The 25345-nt window shown below is 44.3% G+C and overlaps 1 protein-coding gene across 1 annotated transcript in view; it reads right to left on the minus strand.

Moving 5' to 3' along the window:
* Positions 1-18390, minus strand: part of ZNF704 (zinc finger protein 704) — a 248030-nt gene extending 229640 nt beyond the window's left edge. The window contains exon 1 of the mRNA XM_069601084.1: positions 17464-18390. Coding sequence (XP_069457185.1) covers positions 17464-17946 — 483 coding nt within the window. The 5' untranslated portion in view covers positions 17947-18390. The remainder of the gene's footprint in view (positions 1-17463) is intronic.
* Positions 18391-25345: the final 6955 nt, after the last annotated feature.

Consider the following 25345-nt stretch of genomic DNA (forward strand, 5'->3'; position numbering starts at 1 on the left):
TAAGACAGCTGTTTTCCTGTTGAAAAGGCATGCACGTCCCAAGCTAAAGTAAGAAGATAAAACATAAGACCAGGTTAATAAGCTCAAGAAGCTACTACTTTGTGTGACAGGACTCTCTCCGGGCAGGGCAGGGCTTTTTCCCTGTCTTGTCTTTTCCATGACCCACTGTTGGTACAGGGCGCTAGGAACGATCATAAGCCACAGGAGACGATAGCAGGAAAAATAAAAGGGGAGGGCTTGGGGTAGTATCTCAAGGCCTGCTGCCCCTCATTCTGATCTATTACAAATTTATTTGCTCATAACTCTAACATGGGTCTGGCTTCCCTCAGGATGCTAATAGCACTAGCTATGTAGGAATGACATTCGTTGTGTACTTAGTTTTTTCTTTATTTTTCTTAATATAACTCTTCTGACTTTGTATTTTTGAATACATTATTCTGGAAGGCCCTCATGAGTACACCATGCTCTCAGGTATAGGAGGAATCTCAGGCATAAGGAAGTCAGTAGCTCCAGATCTGTAGAGCAGGAGCAACTTTAAAGAACAACTCTGACTTACCTCTCAGGTGTATGACTAGAAGTCAGCCCTGAACAGAAAGTGACACATAGGTTAGAATAAATGAGAGTTGGCAAAACGGTATGAGTGGAAACAAAGAGTAAGGCTTGTGTGTGTGTGTGTATGTTTATGTGTGTGTGTGTGTGTGTGTTTGTATATGTGTGTGTGTATATATATATATATATATATATTTTTTTTTTTTTTTTTTTTTTTTAAGAATTCCTGACCAAATATTTAATCCTGGGACACCGACTCACTTTCCATTGGAGATCTTATCTTCTGCTAGATCAGGCTATCTACATTACACAAAAGTGGGTGCAGGGTATGTGTGTGTGTGCATAGCCACACTCATGCTTGCAGTATAAAGATCTCAACATAGTGTTAGGGAAGTAAAATTTTAAGAATGAAACCTCTGTACTCTCCCATGCTGCCTTGGATGTATGCCTGGAACAAAATTAGAATCCTTCACCTTTCAAAACTCTGCACTTCTGTATGGCTCCCAGATGATTCACTAAACAAGAGCTTCTTTGTGATTCCAGGGCCAGTGTCCCCTGCTGCAGTGGTAACAACAGTGCCAGGGTAGCTAATGGAGAAAGGACAAATCAGGAGATCAGCACAGACCTACCGCGCCGACCACCGTGTGCCAAAAGGTGCCAAATGAAACAGGACACAATGAACAAGGTATATCTCCCTTGATGCCAGTTCCCTCCAGTTTCTGGATTTATATGAGCTTTGCAGGACTTCACAAGTTATGATTTGGTGTGATCTATTTTGTGTGATATTTTTGTGATCCAGTTTGTATAAGTATAATGTGCTGGCATTTCTCACATTGTTTTGGCGTGTTTGTAGTTTACAAATTTCTTTTTGTATTGAAAAAAAAAAATAATCAAAGCATTTTTGTGAAAAGATTCTGCATCAGGCAAGAAGATGTGACCTGTGAGCTTGGTGCCACTTTCCACAAAGCAGGAGTTCCTCACCCATTTTCTCATTCTTCTCCATCCCTTACTTCCTATTCTGGACAAGTTCTTTTATCCTGAAAACTTGACTCCTGTCCCACCTTTAGCCAAAACAAACAATAAGACTCTAAATCCTAAAAGATCTGCATAAAACCTAAACAAACTAGTAACTCTCTACCCCTCATTTCCAATGCCAGAAAGGGGCTTCCACATAGAAACTCAGAGTGGGAGAGTGAGAAAGGGAAGAAAGTCTGCCCAGTTCATTCAGGGACTTTTCTGCTGATGCCAAGAATCTGATGTTAAAGGAGACATAGGATTATCTAGTAGGATTTAGACAGGATGTAATTCAACCCCATGTTCACTGCTAGAAACCAAGTTTTTTTCTGAAATTTACAAGGAATAGAGTAGGGAAGGAAAACGAGGGCCAGTCTGCGTGCTTTCTCTGATTCCTTTCCCCTTTTTTCCTGAACTGTAAGAGACTGGACTCCCTTGAGCTGTGGTGACCCCCTCACTGGGGTATATTCATCAAATAGGTGATTTTGCTGTACTGGATTTTCTTTTCTCTTCCTCCTCTTCTTGTTTTCTAATATATGTTAACCCTCGTCTCCCTCCTGCCTTCTTTCCTTCCTGAAAAAGCACCAGGAGTGAACAATGACTTATTGACACTGAAAAATAAAACCAAATGAGTACAGGCGCATATAAAGGAGCGTGGAGTTGGGGCTGCTGATGGGTACAGTGTTTCTTTAGGGCTTCCCTGGCGGCTCAGCTGGTAAAGAATCCGCCTGCAGTGCAGACCACGGCTTGATCCCTGGGTTGGGAAGATGGCCCTGGAGAAGGGAATGGCTACCCACTCTAGTATTCTTCTGAGGGGTGACAAAATGTTCCAAAATTAGACTGTGATTGATGGCTGACCAACTCTGTGACAATACTAGAAAACACTGACTTGAGTACTTTAAAAGGAAGCATTATATGGTATATTATGTGAATTATATCATAATAAAGGTACTGAGAGAGAAACAGACAGACAGGAGCATTACAACTGAAGTGTTGCAGAGCTCCTCACTCCTAGGCACCTTCATTCTCTACCTGCACTCTCTCCCTAGAGGTTTTCTCACCAGTTTCCTCACTGTAGATACTGTCCACAAGCCCATGACTTCTGATGTCCATCCCTGCTTGTCTTCTCCACCTACCTCCTGCCTACCTGACATCTTCACATGGGGGTCTAACCGGCATCGCACACTTAATACAGTTAAGACCCTTAACAGCAGTTAGGGTGAACTGTTGATTCACACTTTCTGGCCCAAATCTTCTCTTCCTCCGTGCATTCTGAGCTCAGCAATGGACCACCATCCACAAAGTTTACTGTCTGTCTCTCCAGCTAGAATGTGAGTAGAAACCCTTCCCAAGTCTTTTTTCTTCTGAGTCCTTGGAGCTGACAGAGAGTATAGCTGTTGAATGAATAACCATGGGATTGAATGAAGTAGTAACCCCCCACCCCGCAAATTTCTTTAAACAATCAAACCATTAACTTGTCACTGAATTTAAACAAGATCTTCGAGATATCTCAATTTTAACACATAAAAAATAGGCATAGTTTACAAACAATGAAAACTACATCATTTCTGTTATGATTTTTAAAGTAAAAAGAATTTTCTCTAATAACCTCTGTGCTAGATTTCAAGAAAATTTCAAGTGACAAAATCAATACAGAGAGTTGAGAGACCTATTTGAATAGAAATCTCTTTTAGAATAAGAATAAAGAGCTGAAAAATATTGCTGTCACCCAACAGATGGCTAAGATCGCATTTTCAGAACCTCTTAAATATCCACCAAGTACTCACGTAATGGGAAATCCAAATAGCAGTCACTGTTCCCTTTCCATAAACCCTATCTTGGATCATTTCAAACCTTCCAGTGGCTCTTCCATATGATCAACCTTCTCTTTCCCACCTAAGATGATATAGTGTTCAGTGCTTACATAGGCCCAAGGGTCCATTTTCCTCCTTTTACTGAGACAACTTTTATTGCAAGTAATATCTGATGAAAAAGATTGTTTTTCCTTCAGATATTCTTCACATTTTCATTTTCATAAGTCCTAATAGCAAGAAGATCAAACCAGTCAATCCTAAAGGAAATCACCCCAGAAAATTTGTCTGAAGGACTGATGCTGAAGCTCCCATACTTAAGCCACCTGATGCGCAGAGCCAACCCACTGGAAAAGACCCTGATGATGGGAAAGATTGAAGGCAGGAGGAAAAGGGGGCGACAGAGGATGAGATGGTTAGATGGCATCACCAACTCAATGGACATGAGTCTGGGAAAACTCCGGGAGTTGGTGAAAGACAGGGAAATCTGGCGTGCTGCTGTCTGTGGGGTCGAAAAGAGTCAGACACAACTCAGTCATTGGACAGAACTAAAGATACTTATTGCTAACATTTCTACTATTTTTCTAAGTTTGTTAAACTAGTTCTGAGTATATGAACTTACTAATTGAAAACACTGTCAAAAGCTTACATAAAAAAAAAAAAAATTTGTTAAGCTAAACTTTGGATCCTAACCCAAACTGATACAAATTAATGGTTTGTTCTTCAGCAAGCACTTGTAGGTGATTTTTAAAGCATAAACAAGCTAAGTGAAAGTGTTTATGAAAACTGTATTTCATGTTGTTTTAATTTAAAATTTACTCCAAAATAAAGTCTTTCTCTCCTTAAATTTCCATTGTTGCTTAGGTAACAATTCCAATTATTTTTTAAATCTGTTGGCCCCAAATGTTTTCTGAAATGTTTGACAAATATGTCATTTGGTAAAAAAAATTCTATATGTATGTGTGTGTGTGTATATATATATATATAGTCCACAAAAACTGCCCCATTGTTCTCCAATACATTTTTCACATCTATAAAATGGAGATAATAAAATCTACCTTCCAAGATTACCAAGTTAGCTGTAAGTTGTTGTTAAGTCACTCAGTCATGTCCCACTCTTTGCAACCCCGTGGACTGTAGCATGCCAGGCCTCCCTGTCCATCACCAACTCCTAGAGCATGCTCAAACTCATGTCCATTGAGTCAGTGATGCCATCCAACCATCTCGTCCTCTGTCATCCCCTTCTCCTCCTGCCTTCAGTCTTTCCCAGTATCAGAGTCTTTTCCAATGAGTTAAGTCTTTGCATCAGGTGGCCAAAGTACTGGAGCTTCAGCTTCAGCATCAGTCCTTCCAATATTCAGGAGTGATTTCCTTTAGGATGGACTGGTTGGATCTCCTTGCAATCCAAGGGACTCTCAAGAGTCTTCTCCAACACCACAGTTCAAAAGCATCAATTCTTTGGTGCTCAGCTTTCTTTATAGTCCAACTCTCACATCCATACACGACTACTGGAAAAACCATAGCTTTGACTATACGGACCTATGTCAGCAAAGTAATGTCTCTGCTTTTTAATATGTTGTCTAGCTTTGTCATAGGTTTCCTTCCAAGAGAGTGATGAGCATTCTCTATAAATTATAATGCATTAAATGCTGGGTAATACTGAAATATTGTACAATAGCCAATAAAGAGTCCAACACAGGGTACTGAGTGTTCATAAATGCTCGACACCTTTATTTGCAGTAATCATACTGCTGCTGACTGAAAATGTGTCAATCTGCGTATCCTACTGAATGTATATGTTCCTTTTCATTTAAACAACTGTGATACTTTCAATCTTGTGAAAAGCATACTATTAAATACACCCACCTTGGTATCAGCATTGTGTGATATTCTATCCCTGGGCACCTTGTAATTCTGTCATGATAGCACTTCCCACATCTCCTGTCTCCCCCACTGGACTCATCACAGAGCCTGATTTACCAAGAGAAGTAGGGTTTTCTACCAGGTCTTAAACTTCACACGGAGGAATGGTGTTCACAGATACACAAGTGAAAATTCACCACACATAATACTCATTTTTTTTTATACTGAAGAAATTAGCAGCTTTATGAGGAAATATATTTCAAAGCTTGCAAGACCCACCAACAATATTTTAACCTTGCTCTGTGACAATTTATTTCTTTAATAATGACATTTTAGTAATTTATCGCAAGCATAAGCCACTTATCCATGGATTTCCCATTAAAAAAAAATAATTTTAAACTGGAATTTCCCAAAATGCATCCGAAGGGAAAGGTGTTCTAGAAAAAAAGAAGGCTCCAATAAATATATAAATGGTCCAATAAATATGTAAATGCCACAATCTATATTCACCTTGTTAGAAATTCAAAATGGCCCTTGTTATCTAAGGCCAATAACTTACTCATGGGTATATAGGTGTTATACTTCTCTTTCAATTTCTTCTATGTTTAAAGCATTTTATAACTTGCAAAAAAAAAAATCTGTATCTTTCTTTTTAACTGGAATTCCCCTAAATTGTTAAACTAGAGCCCTTTTCTCCTCCTTACTAGATATCTTTCAATATGGAAGTAAGCAGTTACAAGCATTTAGAATACATTGAGCTCTGCATCCCTATTTACCCAAAGAACAATGACTTCTTCCCCAAACAAAAGTATAACAGGTCGTAGACACCAATGCAGAGGTTTTCAGCCCCAAGCAAGTTAGAGGTGAGAGGTAACATCATTGGTATTTATGTCACAGGTCTTAGCGACACATAATTCAATGTGTGTGGTAAGACTTTCCCCTCCTGCATGGCTTGTAGCCAGGCTTTTTCCAAAATAAGAGCTAGACATCTGAACAGACTGATGAACTTGACAGCAGGAATGTTTTCTTCCTCTTTGCACAAGTAGATAAATGACTCTCAGCTTCCTGAGATGAAAGGGAAGATTCAAGCTCACCACTGATACAATGGAACACTCAGAGTTCAGAAGAACGAAGTCACATCAGGAAGCAGCTCTCTGAAATACCTTGGTAGTGTGGAACAAGCAGGAGGGTCTAACAGTCAAAATGACTGTAGGATTTTGGGTCCTTGAACAAAGTTCTACAAAAGATTCTTTTCTGGAACCAAAAAGGAAATAAACTGCCATCCATCTCTAATTTCAGGAGGTCTCCGGCCATATTTAATAACAATAGGCAAATTTCTCTGGTGATCCAGCTGTTAAGATTCCACCTGGGGACATGGGTTTGAGCCCTAGTCGGGAAGATTCCACATGGCATGGAGTAAATAAGGTCATGCGCCACAGTAAGAGAAACCACCACAATGAGTAGCCCCACCACTGCTTGCTGCAACCAGAGAAAGCCCAAACACAGCAACAAAGACCCAGTGCAACTAAAATAATTAAAAAAAAAAAAAAAAACTTAAAAAAAATAACAATAGGCAATGGCAAAACAATATTATCCCAATTTCATTTGATAACACTGAAGCACTGGGACATCAAGTTACTTGATGAGGCCATGCAACTAGCAGTGGAGAAGCCAGAATTGGAACCCAAAGCCTGTGTTACCTCATTTCCTGATTTACGAGGAGGAACCAGTGGGGAGGGGGCAGAGGGCAGGGTCATCTGCTCTGACTCAGTCATGTTCCCTCTTGCCTTACTAATGAGCCCACAACACAGAACATACTAATTGACTAAAATTACCCTGCTTACAGGTTTTACTATATGATATTTCCAGGCATGTAGCCTTTAAAAAATTGGATTTAATTTAAAATGTCAAAGCACTTTTGACATTCACTTATTTTGACCAGCCATCCCCAATTAGTCCTTCATCAGGGAGACTTTACTTTCACTCACCCTTCCAGTATGACAAGAACATAAGGAAAGCAAGTGTGTTGCTGGTAAGTGTCGTGTGTAACCTGGAAAACACACTCTTAGTCCACACAGAGCTGTGGACAGGCAAAATCCTTTTACTTCTTTGCATCTCAAAGCTCCATAGTCTTCTGCAAGATGAATGAACCCCTCTTGTACGTTACTGCAGAGTTCTTACCCCAAAATTACAGACTCTCCTTCAAAACTCTAGTGTGTGCGTGGATGTGTGTGCACTCAGTCATGTCTGACCCTTTGCAACCCCATCGACTGTAGACCACCGGATTCTTCTGTCCATGGAATTTTCCAGGACAGAATACTGGAGTGGGTTGCCATGTCCTTCTCTAGGGGATGTTCCTGACCCAGGGATTGAACCCACGTCTCTTCCACTGCCTGCATTGGCAGGCAGATTCTTTACCACTGCACTACCTGGGAAGCCCCTCAAAACTCTAGAGTTGAGACTACTTCCCCTATGTATAAACTTTAACTCTGGATTTTCCAAATAGTATCCTAAATGAAAAGTGAGAACTTAATCACTCTAATTCTACTACACAAATCTCAGACTTATTATATTATGTTCCAATTCATCCAGTAAATGAGAGCAACAGAAGTTATTTGTCAAATTTGTGATCTAAACTCACCCTTTGACTAATTACTCAGGAATCACCTCCTGTCCAAATCATATAATCTTCTTCATATAGATTGGCTACAAATGCTTTAGGGTACATATCAAAATTTCATCCCAAACTGTAGTGGCCACGCAAGGTCTCTCAATGGATCTAATATTGATCTTGGGGATCAAAAGGAAAAGGGGCTTTGAACCTCTTTATCGATAACTTGGCAGGAATCTGCCAGGCTGTGGGCTCTCCAGAAGTGGACATTGGCCTTATTCACTCTTTTTTTCCTACATGTATATCAGGAACATGGCATGCAATGGCCTGTAATAAGCATCTCCTGAGGGAATGACCAGAAACCTGGAGAGCAAACCCAAAGAAAATCATCTTTATTTTAAACAGAGATTCAACTAAGCTGGAAGGTTGGTTACAAGTGCCTCCGAAAGTGTTACTCACTCATTCGTGTCTGACTCTTTTCAACCCCATGGGCTATAGCCCACCAGGCTCCTCTGTCCATGGAATTCTCCAGGCAAGAATACTGGAGTGGGTAGCCATTACCTACTCAAGTGGATCTTCCTGACTCACGGATCAAACCCGGGCCTCCTGCACTGCAAGCAGGTATTTTACTGGGTGAGCCACCCACCAAGGAAGCCCCAAGGGCCTCTCAGTCTCAGATATTTCAGAAAGTCTAATGGAAACCATACATTTACCTTAGAAGAGATGGGACAGGGCAATGAAAGGTCAAGTCTCCTCTGCTTTAGCAGACACTGTATCAAGCAACGGTGCAAGGCTGGCTGCTCCATGTAGACCAGAAGCTCTGATAGTGCACACTGCGGTCGGGAGGGACAGGCTCCCATACCTCTCCCCTTGGAGGCCCCCTGAGCGGGGAGGACAGGGCACTGAGACCAAGACAGATTTACTAATGAACAGTGTCCAGGGTCAGAGGTCAAGGGCATCCTGACTGTATCTCTCGGCTCCTTCTCACTAAGCTCAGGTGAGCAGATTCCAGGCAGGGCTGACTTCTCATCTTTCCTCCTCCTTCCCTAACCCTTGTGCTATGGGGCACTGCAGGCTCAACTAGTAAAATCTGGTAGAGGAGGAGAGGCCCTACTTAAGGGCTGAGTATAAACTATGTTTTCTACGCTGGGTTACCAGGTACACCACACCGGAAATTAAGGGAATTTGGTTCACAATAAAATGGGGCTCATCTGCCATTTATTACCATCCTCTGGAGGCTCAGTGGTAAAGAATCCGCCTGCCAATGTAGGAGAAGTGGGTTCAACCCCTGGATTGGGAAGATCTCCTAGAGGAGGGAATAGCAACCCGCTCCAGTATTCTTGCCTGAAAAATCCTATAGACAGGGAAGCCTGGTGGGCTACAGTCCATGGGGTTGCAAAGAGTTGGACACAATCTATCGACTGAATAAGATCAAGAAGTCATCCTCAGAGTACACAAGTGCCTTGGGAACTGCACAGGGAGGGGGGCTGATCTGAACAGGATTCACAGAGGGTTCTGCCCACCTCCCACAGCCGCAAGTGAGACCACCTCTCCCTGATGTATTTTAGAAGGCAGAGTGTTCCCAAAATAGAAGTGGACAAACAGTGAGTGGTGGATCATTTCAGGAAACTGATTTTTCTAACTAAAACTCTGAGGGAGTAAACTAGGTACAGACAGATCATTCCAGGCACAAAGGACTAACTCGGCAAGGAGGGTGATAACTTGGCATTGGCAGACCAGGTGCTAATCCTGGCCCTGCCTAACCAGCTAGTCAGCCCTAACTGGGCAAGGCATTTCTGATTTCCTAGCCCCAGTGTCCTGAGCAGTTGAAGGAGGGTGTTGGGTTACCAGAGAGTCTGTTTTGCTTCCATGTGTGGCAGTCGACAGTTCAGTGAATGACAGCTTCGTCTGGTATCAGAGGCACATGCCTTCCCCTCGAGCCAACGCAGGCCATGTGCAGCACATACACTTGCTAGCAGACTGAAATTCAGTGCTTGCACTCAGTCCCTGCCGAGGGCTTCGTCAAGTCATCTGATGCCCCAGAAACAGTCTGAGAGACGTCCCTACAGAGCCAGCACACACGAAACAGATTCCTCTCGATTAACATTTATTAAGCACTGAAAGTGGATACTTCAACATATATCATCTCACTTAAGTGCCAAAGAATTGATGCCTTCGTACTATGCTGCTGGAGAAAACTCCTGAGAGTCCCCTGGACAGCAAGGAGATCAAACCAGTCAACCCTAAAGGAAATCAGTCCTGAATATTCATTGGAAGGACTGATGCTGAAGCTGAAACTCCAGTACTTGGGCCACCTGATGCAAAGAGCCAACTCACTGTAAAAGACCCTGATGCTGGGAAAGATTGAAGGCAGGAGGAGAAGGCGATAACAGAGGATGAGATGGTTGGATGGCATCATTGTCTCAATGGACATGAGTTTAAGCAAACTCAGGGAGATAGTGAAGGACAGGGAGGTCTGGGGTGCTGCAGTCCATGGGGTCACAAAGAGTCAGACATTACTGAGTGACTAAACAACAACAATCTCACTTACAAACCTTTCTTCCCAATTTTCCAACAGATGAACTCTTAATAGAACTACCAGCAGTCTTTCAGGTCCAGGTTTCTCCTAAACTTATTATATAACAGTACATGATCAATCTCTTCAGATTCTCTGGCTCTCATCCCTACACTAATAAACAGCATCGCAGAGCCAAGTCTGGCCTTGTTATCTCAGCCCCCTACTGCTTTGCCTTCACTAAGTAACAACTTATACTAGAATCCTTTCTCCGTTTGACAGTGTCCTTGCATTTTTTTCTTTTAGAAAAAATAAAGTTCTGGTTGAAGATATTTATCTGCTATTCATCATTCATCATTCCTCACCCAGGGGGTTAGTTTCTTTTGGTTTGGGGAGCTGTGTGGATCTTACCATTGCCCATAAATGTGAAAGCTTGTTTGATCAGAAATTGACAATTATGTAATACAAAGTTTCTCTTCTTGTCTCATTTAAAGCCCAACTTAGTGTCCATGATAGTAACCAAGCCTCCCAGATACTTCGAATCTATTCCTCTATTTCCTGAGCTGTAGCAAATCTTCCTCAATGTAAACAGACATAAACATCACAAACAAATAGGGAAAGATCAAAAGCACAGGCTCTGGATGTGAACCACAGCTCTGCTGTGACCGACAGCCTCAGGTGTGTTATTTCAGGTCCAAGTCGGTATATTCAGCTGGAGCAGGTGTGCGTGCGTGCTCAGTCGTTTCAGCCGTGTCCAACTATTTGCGATCCTATGGACTGTAGCCTGCCAGTCTCCTCTGTCCATGGGGATTCTCTCCAGGCAAGAATACTGGAGTGGACTGCCATGCCCTCCTCCAGAGGATCTTCCCTACCCAAGGACTAAACCTACATCTCCTGAATTGCAGGTGGATTTTTTACTGCTGAGACACTTGGGAAGCCCCCAACTGGAGCATACTGATTCTCAAATCATAATTCCTCAGGAAAGCCTTCTGCATATAAAGTATTTAGCACAGTTCCTGGTTTATAAGTATTCAGAAAATATTCATTCATATTAACATTATCTTGGAATCCAAACTGTCCTGCATTTCATTCCTCCTTTTTTGTAAATGATTTTATTGGTTCCCCTTTGTTTTCTCCAATCCACTGACCCCTAACTTTTTACCAGCCCATGGCCCCTTCCTGCCCTTACTTTTCTTAGGGCCCATAGTCCATCATTATAGTCACAGCAGTATCAACTTCATCAAAAATATATTCTCTCTTTCCATTGCTCAACCACCTGGCTAAACTTCATCTCTGCCAAATTCAGCTCTCTACTTTGTCTCCAAGAGACATCAAAGGCTTAATGGTACTAGATCTGGAGTTGGACTGCCCAGGGCTCAAACCCCTGCTCTGCCACCTAACCCTTGTGTATTTTTAAGTAAATTGCTTATCACTTCTGTAAAATGAGGATGATATAATAATGCCTGACAGGGATATGTAATGAAGTTTCAACGAGACTGTACACTTAGACTTGCACTGAGCGTGCATGCTCAGTCATATCCGACTCTGAAAACCCACTGGACTGTAGCCCTTAAGTCTCCTCTGTCCATGAAATTCTCCAGGCAAGAAAACTGGAGTGGGTTGCCACACCCTCCTCTAGGGGATCTTCCCAGTCCAGGGATTGAACCTATATCTCCTGTGTCTGCTGCATTGCAGGAAGATGACCGCTGAGCCACGGGGGAAGCCCAGATTTGCACTAGCATAGTAATTAAATAACTTAATCAACATTAGCTCGGATTCTTTTTGTTATTATTATTCTGCGTTTGAACCAGTGAATGAAGCTGGGAAAATCACACACCCAGACAGAGTGCTTACTCTGTCCATGTAGAAGCACCAACATCAGGTGGGTCCTTGATACTATCCAGCTGCTCTATTTGATTTCTCTGGTACATCTGTTCTCCTGCTCTCCCACAGCACTACATCCTGGCTTCAGCTCTTCAAATCTCCTTCAGTCTCAGCTGATGACCTTCCCTCCTGCTGCAGGAGGAAATAGAAGCCATCAGATGAGTACTACTTTATCTGACCACCATCCTATGCATAACCACCCACATCGGGACCCACTTTCCCTACCTTCTCTTTAACTCAATGGAAGAAGGGTCTCTGCTTCTGTCAAAGGCCAGTATCAATACTTAGCTTCCAGGTCCCCTTTTCCAAGGACTTCCTCTTGCAGGTATCCCTCTTTTCTCTGCATCTTCGGCTCCTCCCTAAGGCGACTCACAACAATCCTCACCTCTTGGTATTCATGCCCTTGCATATTTCTTCCCCTCAAGTGTGGGTGGGACCCTTCTTTTACTTTTAAGCAATAGACTATGGCAATGATGATGGAGTACTGCTTCTGTGATTACAGTGCCTTATATGAGACACCACCTTACCAGCAGACAGGGACTTAGATTCTCCTTGCTGACTTAATGAAGTAAGAGGCCATGCTGAGGAAATCATGCAACAAAGCACTGCAGAAGTGGAGGTGGGGCTGAGGGAGAGGGGCTCCAGGAACTGAGGGCAGCCTACACAGGAATAGGCAGCAAGAAGCTGGATCCTCAGGCCTGCAGATGAAAGGGAATGAATTCTGCTAACAACCAGAGTGAACTAAGAAGTGAATTCTTCCCCAGTCAAGCCTCCCAATGAGAACACAGCCTACACAGCACTTTGACTTCAGCCCTGTGAGACTCAACAGCAGACCCAGCTAAGCCTGGCCCTAACTCCTAACCCACAGATGCTGGGAGAAAGGCTTGTAAGCCAAAAAGCCTATGGTACAGTAAATCCCCTGCATATGAAGGAGTTCCATTCTGAGAGTGCTTTTGTAAGTCTAATTTGTTTGTAAGACCAACAGTGTTAGCCTAGATACCCAACTAATACAATCAGCTCTATGGTGGGTTCGGTGTTTGTGCATGCTCAGTCGTGTTCGATTCTCTGCGGTCCCATGGACTGCAGCCCACCAGCCCCTCTGTTCATGGAAATTTCCAGGCAACAATACTGGAGTGGGTTGCCATTTCCCCTGGAGTAGGAAATGCTATAAATCCTAGGTAACAGATAATTCCTACCGTGCTACAGTCTTTATATTAGAGCCTACTGTGCATGCGTGCATACTAAGTCACTGCAGTTGTGTCCAACTCTTCGCAACTGTACGGACTGTAGCCCTGCAGGCTCCTCTGTCCATGGGATTCCCCAGGCAAGAATCCTGGAGTGGGTCGCCATGCCCTCCTCCATGGGATCTTCCTGACCTAGGGATTAAGCCCAGGTCTCCCGTGACTCCTGCCTTGCAGGCTTACTGTAGAGTCTACTGTATCCTATCTTAAAAAAATTCTAGACCATATGTTCTCCAGATTCTCCCCCTTCTCTCTACTTTCCTTTCTAGCAAGGGACTTTTAAAAGAGTTTGAAAGAGTTTTTCACTGTGTTCTCATCTCTGCTCGCTGCTAGGCCACTCAGGTCACACCATTGACTTTACATTCTTTGGTTAAGGATACCAATACATTGTGTATTGTCTAATCCGAATGAACATGTCTCTGTCCTTGTCTTACTCAATATCCCAGTGGTATTAAACACAGTTCATTACTCCCTACTTCTGGAACTATATCGTCTCCTGCCTTACTGTACTTTCTATTTTCTGGCTTTCCTCTGACTTGTTTGGTTGCTGTTTCTCAATTGTCTTTGCTGGCTCTCCTTAACAGCGCTATGCCCCAGAGTCTGGCCCAAGACTGTCCTCTGGCTTGCTGCACTCCCTTTCTTGTCCCCAGCTTCAATATTATCGTGGACATCATTGGCAGAGCAGACTTTACATGTCCCATGATCTTGTTCTTAGAGTCATGCTGATGGTTGAATGATTCACGTTATAGAATAACTGACATCTACCATCTTTTTGTCAATTGTCTCGGACATGTGAATGTACGTTTGCATCTTTGTTACACAGCTTCTCCCATACTTTTCTCTCCAACCCCAATCTCTCCTCACCTTACAGCCATCTGCCTACCTGCAGTTCCCATGCCTATGTCTAAGCATCATCTCAGACTTAACGTGCCCTAAAGAGAATATTTGATTGTTCCCCTCACAAAAACCTGTTGTTCTCCAGCTTTCCCAATATCAGCAAATGGCACATCTAACCAACCTTTACATTGGGGTCTCACCCCAGATTCCCTTCCGTCAACCCCCCACCCTCTGCCACCTAATCCATCAGCAAGTTATTGCAGGTGGACCTTCACAATTGATCCTGAATCTGTCCCCTCATGTCTAACTCCACTCTGGTCCAAACTGCTTGGCCTCGCACATGCACTTCAACAATCACCTTCAAACTGGATCCTTGCCCCTCCCAGCTGCCCTCTATACCCCACACAGCATGACTCTATCAAAAATACAAACCACGTATCAACCTAGAGGGGTGGGATAGGGAGGGAGATGGGAGGGAGATTCGAGAGGGAGAGGACATATGTATACCTATGGCTGATTCATGTTAAGATTTGACAGAAAGCAACAAAATTCTGTAAAGCAATTATCCTTGAATTTAAAAATTAATTAAAAAAATACAAACCACTTTGTATGCCCTTACTGCTTAAAACCTTGCAAATATTTTTTCCCCACTTTAAAAAGGCCCACCAAACTCTATGTCGCTGGCCTGTAAGCTAGCTACCTGATGTATGTCCTACCTACCAAGCTGCAGCCACACTCAGCCTTTTCTCCTTCCCACCTCAAGACTTTTGCAATTGTTATTCTGGAATGATCTTCCCAAACTACATGTCTCACATCTCAGATCAAATGTCCCCTCCTCAGGGAGGCCTTCTCTCTACTAGCTCTCTCCCCTTCCTCCTCGATAGCATCAGTTCCCTTATGAGGGGATACATCACAATCTCAAGCACCAGGGTTCTTTGTTTGGATGGTTGTTGCTCTGGATTCTCTTGCAGGATGTGGGCATCTGGAAGGTGCTGTGTTCTAGAATAGTATCTGGTACATAGTAGGTGTTTAATAAATATGTGAATAAGTGAATGCATATATATATATATATATATATATATATAATATTGACATTCTTGGGCTTCCTAGGTGGCTCAGTGATAAAGAATCTGCCTGCAAAGTAGGAGATGTGGGTTTGACCCCTGGGTCGGGAAGATCCCATGAGTATTCTTGCCTGGAGAATTCCATGGACAGAGGAGCCTGACAGGCTACAGTTCATGGGGTGGCAAAGAGTCGGACATGACTTAGAGACTAAACAACAAATTGACATTCTTAAATGCATTAGAATAAAATGATCCTATTTTATTCATTAGAAAACCTCTTTAGATGCAGTGTCAAGATGACTTTAAAGCAGCAAAGATTATAAAATTATACCTCAAACTATTCAATACATAAATTCCTGAAAAGTTATGGGCAACCCAAAATGTTATAAAATAAGGTCCATTTTGAAAGAATTTAACAGAAATTTGCCTGGAGATGTGAAAATCTTTTTCTGGTAATATGAATGATCACATTATAGTTCTTTCTTTGGTTTTTATAAATGTGATTTTTTTTTTCTATATTGGGTTTGCTTTGATCACAGGACATAAATTATAATTAATTTTTCCATCACAAATTGTGCAACAACTGTCCAAACTACAAGACATCTTTTCAATATTTCTGCACAAAAATGGTAAGGAGTCACTACTCTTGTTACTTAATTTCACTGATGCCATGTGATTTAATTCCAAATCCAGCTATAACCTGTAGCCATACAATGCAGGCTTTTTATTAGACCATGGTAATGACAGTGGTCATGGTCTGGATTCCAACAAGCAACTGTCAAAAGCTATCATCCCAAATGACCACTTGCTGAAAATTTCTCAATCCCAGAGCTGGTACTTCCAGGGTGGTCTAGGAAAGAAAGTTGTGCCTGGGTCTACTCTGGGGCTCTTCAAATGCTAATGTTTAACATTTCTTTGGAACTGCAATTTCATGCTTTGAGGAGTAGACTTTTTTTCTGGTTCCTTTTTTTTTTTTAAGATTAAAAAAAAATAGTCTCTATCTATTAAGCTCATGTGTTTTTCTTCCTGAAATACCAGTATCTTGTAAAAACTCCCATCAACAGTGTTATTCAGCGGATTTTAAGCACCACTCTTCAGAAAAATCACTCACTGCATTGCTTACCACTTGCTGCCCTCAAAACTTCTTAGCAACATACACTGTGCATGAACCTCAACGTGGTTTGCTTTGTCCAATCACATGCCTGAAAGCCCAGCCAGTCAGTTGTGTAATAATAAACCCCTTATCTCCTGAAGATACACAAACGGAAAGATCTCTCAGTGCTTCAGTACACAAGGGACTTTGCTTGAATTCTCAGCTGAAACTCACATCCATTTAAAATGCCAAATGACCCCCACTTTCTCTGGTTTCCGTTTTTTTCTCTCTCTCTCATTTGCAATTTTGAGGAGGGGGGGAAAGAATCCCGAATGCTAAACAATGTCGAGTTTAAACAGGGGTGAGGGGTTGAGGGGGTGGGAGGCACTGCCGAAAGCTGCCAACAAAATGCATGTAGAAACCCAGGGCTTGGTTTTTGCTGTCCTGGGCTTACCGGTTCCCTCACAGGCGCCGGTGATGGAAACTCACCCACAATTGTTCTCGGATGCAGAAGGGGTTGAGAGATTGACAAGAGAAGCGGTTTGCTAGTTTCCACGAGCTAGACTAGTCCTCGGAATAAGGGGAAAGGGGACCCTCGTACTTCCTGGGGAGGAATATTACCTCACGGCCACCTACCTCGCCCGTCCCCACCAGGCGCAGACCGGCTCCTACCTCGTCCCGCCTCCAAGTTCCCCGCCTCACCCGGGAGAAGCGTCCTTTGCCCGCAACCCACCCCGGACGAGCACGCCGGGCCGGCGGGCCCTGGAGGAAAGGGGGAGCGGCCGCCGGGGAAGGTGTGGGGCCCGAGCGTTGAGCTTCATCAGTCCCCTCGCTCGGCCCGCGCGGCCGCCGGACACACCCCTCCCGGGCCGGCCTCTGCGGTCGCCGGTCGCGGCCGCAGCCGGCGCCGCGCCGGAGCCCGGGGCCAGTCCCCTCCCCGCGCCCGAGGGTCCCGCGCGCGCCCCCGCAGCCGGCTCGCACCTTCAAGGCGCCCCGGGCCGGGCCCTTGGGGAGCGCGCGGCCGGGGCCGAGGGCCACGAAGCGCTCGTCGCCGTCCTCGTCGTCGTCGTCGCCGTCCACCACCTCGACGACCACCTCCTCGTCCTCGTCCTCGTCGTCGTCATCCTCCTCCTCCGCGCCCCCTCGGGGCTTCGCCGGCGCCCGCCCGAGCCCCCTCCGCCGCCGGCTCCCGCCCTCTTCGTCCTCGTCTTCCTCCCCCAGAAGCAGCAGCACCGGAGACGAGGCGGCGGCGGCGGCCCCGGCGCGAGGGGGTTCGGTCCCGGCGTTGCGCGGTGGCGGCAGCGGCGGCCTCCAGCTCTCCGGGGCCGGGGCCGCGGCGGGCGGCGGGAGCCCGGGCAGCGCGCCTTCCCGGGCGGGCGCGGGCGCGGGGCCGGGCGGCTGCAGCGCGGCGCTGCCCCGGCGGCTGCCCAGGCTGGAGCGCTTGGCTAGACGCCGCGCCTGCATGCCTGCCCGCGGGCTGCCGGCCGCCGCGCCGAGCCGGAGAGTTGGTCACCTCCCCCTCCTCGTCCTCCTCCTCTTCCTCCCCGGGCGGCCGCTGTGGTCGCAAAGCGCCCGGGTCGCGGAGCTGCCGGGGGGCTGCGGGAGCCGCCTCCCCGGGGCCGCCGGCTGCCACTGGCTGCAGAGGCGCGGGCGCCGCCTTCGCTGGACCGGCCCGCGGGGACGCCGGCGGCTACGGCGGGGCGGCGCGGCGGCCGCGGGCGGGGGTGGGTGTGAGCGAGCGGCGCGCTGCCGCCTCCGCCGCCGCCGCCGCCGCCCGGGAGCCGCGGGCCGCGCTGCGCTCCATGCGGCCGGCGGCCGGGCCCGCGCGCTCCGGGCCTACAGCTGCCGCTCCCCGGCGCGAGCTGTTTGTGTTGTGTTTTTTCCACCACCGCCCCCCTCTTCGCGAGCGGTTCCTCGCAGCCCTCCAGTCCCCCTCCCCCGTGCAGACAAAACCCGGACTGGATTTATTTCTCCAACCCGCAGCCTCCGAAAATCGGGTCCCTCCGACCAGTCGGCCCAGCGAGCCTCGGGGCCCCGCGCTAGCCCACGGCTGCTTATTCCCTTCGAAAGGAGCCTCGACTGGGCTTGTAGAAGTAAGGTTGGCGGTCCAAGTCAGACTTTTGAAGGAAGAGATTTGCCACAAGTCATTTGATGATCTTTACCGGGCAAGGCTTGACTACTCTTGAGCTTGTACGAAATCTCGAGGAAGGTGTACCAACCCGAGATTTGGGGTTAATTGCTAACCTGACTCATTTGTATTTTTTGAGACACTGTTTCTGGACATTGCCCGCCAATCTCTCCGGCTCCTTGAACACACCGTTCTAGGCCCTGCCTTTTGAGTTCTCTTGGCGCTGTGCTGTCTTGCAGCTTTTATTTCTGCGTTTTTTACCTTGAGTGCCTGATTCTAACAGCTAAACTGCAAGAAGCTTTTGGCTCTCACCATTCAATGTGCAGACTGCTGGCAACGTCCGGACCTTGGGAGAAACAAACCGGAGCAAGGGTTCAAGATTACTTGAGTTTGTTGTTGTAAAAATTAATATGAAGTGAGATCAAGTGTGGAAACCAAGCACAGAACCAGTTTGCCACATGACATTGTCACTTTCTAAGGATTTTTAGGTGTGACAAAGAAAAGTCATCTGCTAGTGTTTGGGGTTAGGCTGTATGGTAAACCGAGTTGTTAACATTCAAATTATAAGCCAACTCCACCTTTGTCGCTGAAGCCTCTGGAGGATCTCCAAACACTATGCAGGTGCCTCCAGAAGACCATTGTAAACGATGCCTTTGCCCAGCTCCCTTTCACGGTAATGACCGTAGATTTAACATCACATGCGCTGTTAGACACTCGAAGGCTGCTCATTAAATGCTCACTTATGGTATCTTCCAACTGTTGAACATTTCCAGCGGGATGATGACGAAGATTCTAAAATGAACTTTTTGTTCTCCCTGAATCAGATGAGCTTCCTGATAGACCTATTTCGGTAATGACATTCTCATTAGAATCATTCAGGCCCAGAATAGCGGCATTTTACTCATTCCCTTCTCTACCTTATTCCTAGAGGCGGTTGCCCACAACTCCACTGGTCTTTCTGACATGCCTCTGGAATCCACTCATTCCTTCTCATTCCCAGGCTCCTACAGAATTTCATGACGATAAAAGTTAGCATTTCTAGCAAGCTTCCTATACCTAGTTTCTCAATAACACACCCTCCCCTAACCCTCTCCAAACATAAGCACCAGATTCATCTTCCCCAAACTTCATTCAGATCAAGGCATTTTCTGGTGGAACTTTTCATGTGTCATTATTCCATTGGAGAATTAAAAGAGAGAGAAAAGAAAATGGTCTGAACATTTTAAGAGATGGGTGTGCTTGATCAAAGCATGAGACAGCAGAGGGGTCAGCTAAGAAGTAAACTAATCAGTATTAGTGAGTGTGAAGAATGAAGGGTCACTGAAGTGATTTCATCCCAATTGCAAGAAATTTCCCTTGGTTGATTTGGAGAATGATTTTAGAGAAAGACAGCAGAGTCTTTCTCTGACCAGGCAGAATAAAGATCAGAGGCAAGGGGTTGGCTGACAGATACAAGGAGTGTGGTGGAGGGAAACAAAGGTGAGACAAGTGGGCTAATGGTTAACCATGTGGTCTCAGGAGCCAGAATATCTGGGTCTGAGTCCCAGCTCTGAACTTACCAGCTATATGCCTTTATTCACCCTACCTCTGTGCCTCGGTTTCCTTATCTTTAAAACAGGGATAATAGTAGTACCTACCCAGTAGGGCTTCCCACGTGGCACTGTGGTAAAGAATCCACCTGCAATGCTGGAGACTACCTGCAAGGCAGAAGCTGCGGATTCAACCCCTGGGCCAGGAAGATCCCCAGAGGAGGAAATGGCAACCCACTCCAGTATTCTTGCCTGGGAAATCCTATGGACAGAAGAACCTGGCGGGCTATAGTCCATGGGGTCACAAAGAGTAGGACACAACAGAGCACACACACAGACACACACCACCCTAATAGCTAAGTTGTTTTGTGGGATAATGAACTACAATGTGTAACACCTTAGAAGAGTACCTGGCATAGGAAGGTCTATATAAGGGCTTGTTATATGAAACGTATTCGTGGTGGTGGACAAACAAGCTGTTTTGGGGGTACTGTCAAAAAATAACAAGGTAACTTTCCTTTAGCAAATTCAGAACTGTCAATAACTGCCTTTACTAACCTGTCGCTAACCTGCCTCTAAAGTCCAGCTAGATCTTATCAAGGCGCTGTGGACAGGCCAAAGATAAGCTTTTTATGTCTGAAACTGTCATGGATAATGGAGAGTATTTTCCTGACAACTGAGGAAAGATAGAGTAAAGTGAGTTTGTGATTGGTGTTCATGGCTTAGTGGAAGAAGTGCTAATTTACACCACTGTACCTTCTTTAAAAATTGCTACATGTATTTTGAAATCAACTGTTCTTTCGCTCAGGCCACCTTAATGAAGTCCGCATATACCCATTCCCTGGTCCCACTAGGCCCGAGATGCTCCCCTCAGAGTGGGAGAAAAAGGCTGACTTTTGTGTACTGGTACTACTAAGTTGAGGTTAATGTTTCTGAAGAGGTTTGTTCTCAGCTGGGCTTTGAGGGAAGAGAAGAATCTAGATGGGCAGGGAGAGCAGTATTATCCAGGTAAGGGCAGGCCACTGCAGACCAAGCTCATGAAATCAGAGCATATGAGGCAAGAAGTAAAATCAAATTACCTAATTCATCAGGAATCAAGAATTATGTCATAACATGGGTTCATGGTACACTGCTCATGGTACTCATAGGCTCAGAAGTCAAGAACTATTAATATCTCATGATGTCAGACATGGGTGCCTGACATCTGCTTCCCTCTCCTCTATTCCCTAAACATAACACATTTTTACTTGTAATACTGGGAACACTTGCCATTGAGCATGAGGTGTGCCTCTAAGTCACGGGATACAGAAGGCATGTCTCCAGAGAGTCCGGTTTAACATGGCATCATTCATGCCACCATTCATTCAATATGTATTTATTGAGCTCTGCTAATGGCATGCCTTCTTCTTGGCACCAGTGTGTAATAGTGAACAAAATAACCCTCACTGGACAGGGGAAATAGACAACCATCAAAGAAAATAAGTGAACTCTATGATTTCATAGATGGCATAAGTGCTACAGAGGAAAATAAAGCCCAGAGGTAGAGAGCACTGGAAGTTTAACAAAAGGAAGTAAATATTTATACTTCATATGTATTTAGTGTACTTAATTTCTTCTTATTATTATTTTTAGTTATTTTTAAAATAATTTTTATTCACACATAGTTGCTTTACAATGTTGTGTTAGCTTCTACTGTGCAGTAACAAAACATGTAGAGTAAGATGAATCAGCCGTACACATACATATATCCCTCCTCTTTGGACTTCTTTCCCATTCAGGTCACCACAATGCATTAAGTAGAGTTCCCTGAGCTATGCAGTAGGTTCTCATTAATTACCTATCGTACACATAGTAGTGTGTATATGTCAATCCCATCTCCCAGTTCATCCCACCCCCACCTCCTTTCCCCCTTGATATCCATATGTTTGTTCTCTACGTCTGTATTTCTATTTCTGCTTTGAAAATAAGACCATCTTTCTAAATAAGACCATTTTTCTAAATTCTACATATATGTGACACTTGTTTTTCTCTATTTATTGTAATGATCTGTAATTATATTTATTAAAAATTTTTATATATTTCTCAAATAAGTGTATATTTCATATTATATTTAATATAAATAAATATATTAAAACAAACAGAAACAGTATGATTGTAATGTAAAAGCTGAATGAGACTTGCAGCAGTGAGTCCTTTCAAGCATGACAGTGAACTCTGTCTTTTTCCCTTGAACAGGATCAGTTCTCTTATGCATCCTGTAGGCTTTGCCTGAACAACCGGAGAAGGGCTGATGAGGAAGACAGATGATGGACTTTGGAGAAAGCGCCACCCCACAACCGTGGAGCAGCTGGCTGCCTCGTGCGTGGTTTCTTCTGATCCTCAATGACTCTTAAACCGTTGACTTCTGAGCCCCAAAGATACCCAAAGCATTTTTTAAAAACATGTGCTAAGAACTTGTACAAAGAAAATCAGGCTCAATTTAACATTTTGTTCAATTCTTTAAAATCTAAGATTCAGAAAAAGAATAATCACACTCCCCAGATCACAAAGAACTGACTCATTGGAAAAGACCCTGATTCTGGGAAAGATTAAAGGCAGGAGGAGAAGGGGATGACAGAGGATGAGATGGTTGGATGGCATCACCAACTCGATGAACATTGAGCAAGCTCTGGGAGTTGGTGATGGACAGAGAAGCCTGGCGTGCTGCAGTCCATGGGACTGCAAAGAGTAAGACACGACTGAGTGACTGAGCTGAACTGAACTGAGACCACAAAGTTATAACCATAACCAGGTCAGACATGTAACAAATGCCTACCCTCCCACAAGAACTCATTTCTGTCCTTGAGAACCTTAAATAGATGGATTCCTTGAGCGTGGCAGCTCCTTTTAAAAATTACTTTAAAACTAAAAGTAAAAATCTGCCCTTTAAACAAGTTATAACAGTAAGATTAAGTTAGTTTTTCCACACTTCTGGGAAACTTAAAAATGGTTTCAGATGATGACTGTCATCCCACCGTATGAAAAATAGATTAAGGTTAAGAGAATCACTCATCTATTACACCCTTCAGGCTAAAAGCCTGTATAAATCAAGCATAAACCTCCACCCAGATAAATGTTTCTTCCGTGAGCAATTAACTCAAACTCTCAACAACACAATGTACTTTCTACAGAGTTCTTTAAAATGTCTCCCAGAGACTTGGATCTTTTTTCAATTTTTCATTATTATTATTTTTAGTGATCATACAACTGATGGAATTACTTTTTTTATGAGACACATATTTGCTCTTTTGGGGTGGGGTAGGGTGTGTGTGTGTGTATAGAGAGAGGGGGGAGGGGGTTTTGTTTGTTTCCTGATCATGTTAGTAATTTTACATTTGCACTTTAAAGGCAATAGAAAGAACACTGGACTGGGATCCCAGAGACATGGGTTTGAATCCTGATCTGAGGATTATTTGCTGTATGACTAGTTATGTAATATGCTCAGTCACTCAATTGTATCCAACTCTTTGCAACCCCGTGGACTGTAGCCTCACAGGCTCCTTTGTCCATGGGGATTCTCCGGGCAAGAATACTGGAGTGGGTTGCCATAGCCTCCTCCAGGGGATCTTCCCAACCCAGGTATCGAACTCAGGTCTCCTGCATTGCAGGCGGACTCTTTACCATCTGAGCCATCAACTGGTTAAGTCCCCTAATCTCTGCAGAGTTCACAAAGTAAGATTAATGAATTGTAGTCTTTAAGGTCTTTTAACTTTTGAGTGCTATAATGGAAGATATGGACCTGAAGTATGTTTGAAGTTTAAGATTAAGCTAAATGCCCATTATTCAAATCCACAAATGACATCTAGTATGTAAACGTACAAATGTATGTAGGATTTTTTATAGACAGCTCCTCTAAGCCAGTGTGTTGTGCTGTATCTTAGGACTGCCATCTCAGTTCTGATCATTCTCACCCTTAATTCCACAGCCCCTCCCTGCTTTGCTGGGAATGCAAAATTATGAAATTGTGCAAACACTTGCTGCCATCTTATTTTGCTAGTTATATCTTTGGTGGTAAGATGCCCTAATGACTACAAACCAAGTAGTTGCTCCTTTATATTATTTGTATTAACATCTTTTCCCACAAAGTGAAAATTGCCTCCATCCAAGATGTATATTTACTTCCTATTAATGGTATTTTCATATCTGAGGTTTTGCTCTCATCTTTCTTTTCCTTTCGCTTTTTAAAAAAATCCAAGATCGTTCTGTTACAAGTAACTGAAATCCCCATTTACCCAAAATGAAAAAGGAGGGAAGGGATTTATCAGTTTGGGTAACTCAACCACATTTTAAAATTAAAATTTTAAAACATTAAAAAGCAGAGGCATCACTTTGCCGACAAATATCCATTTAGTCAAAGCTATGGTTTTCCCAGTAGTCACATATGGCTATGAGAGTTGAACCACAGAGAAGGCTGAGCGCTGAAGAATTGATGCTTTTGAACTGTGATACTGGAGAAGACTCTTGAGTGTCCCTTGGACAGCAAGGAGATCAAATCAGTCAATCCTAAAAGAAATCAATCCTGAACATTCATTGGAAGGACTGATGCTGAAGCTGAAGCGCCAGTACTTTGGCCACCTGATGCGAAAAGTCGATTCATTGGAAGAGACCCTGATGCTGGGAAAGACTGAAGGCAACAGGAAAAGAGGGTGACAGAGGAAGAGACTGTTAGATAGCATCACTGACTCAATGGACAGGAGATTGAGGAAACTCAGGGAGATAGTGAAGGACAGCAAAGCCTGGTGTGCTGCAGTTCATGGGGTCTCAGAGAGTCAGACACAACTGAGTGACTGGACAACAACAACTCAACCACAGATGAGCCTGGGTTTGGGGAAAGTTAGATTCAGGGCTTATGTGATATATGGTTGTCTGTCTTTCTCTCTCTCTTTGTGTGTGTGACTTGTTTCATTATCTGGCCAGCTAGCACCAGCTCATAGGCAGCTCTGACCATGCACCAGTCAGTCTTATAACCAGAAGCAAAGGAGCTCTCTGCATCTGGAACTGTTAAGGAAATCCTAGCAAACCTCCCTGGAAGGCCCTCTGGGTTGTGAGTCTGTGTCTGTGGCCAAGGGTGGAATGCTGTGATTGGTGGCCTTCACTCTACAACATGGTTAAAGGGGAAAAGGGTAATTACTGTCCTGAGCAGAAAAAGAACATAAGAGACCACTAT

The sequence above is a fragment of the Ovis canadensis genome, chromosome 9, assembly GCF_042477335.2.
Source record: "Ovis canadensis isolate MfBH-ARS-UI-01 breed Bighorn chromosome 9, ARS-UI_OviCan_v2, whole genome shotgun sequence".
Taxonomy (NCBI): domain Eukaryota; kingdom Metazoa; phylum Chordata; class Mammalia; order Artiodactyla; family Bovidae; genus Ovis; species Ovis canadensis.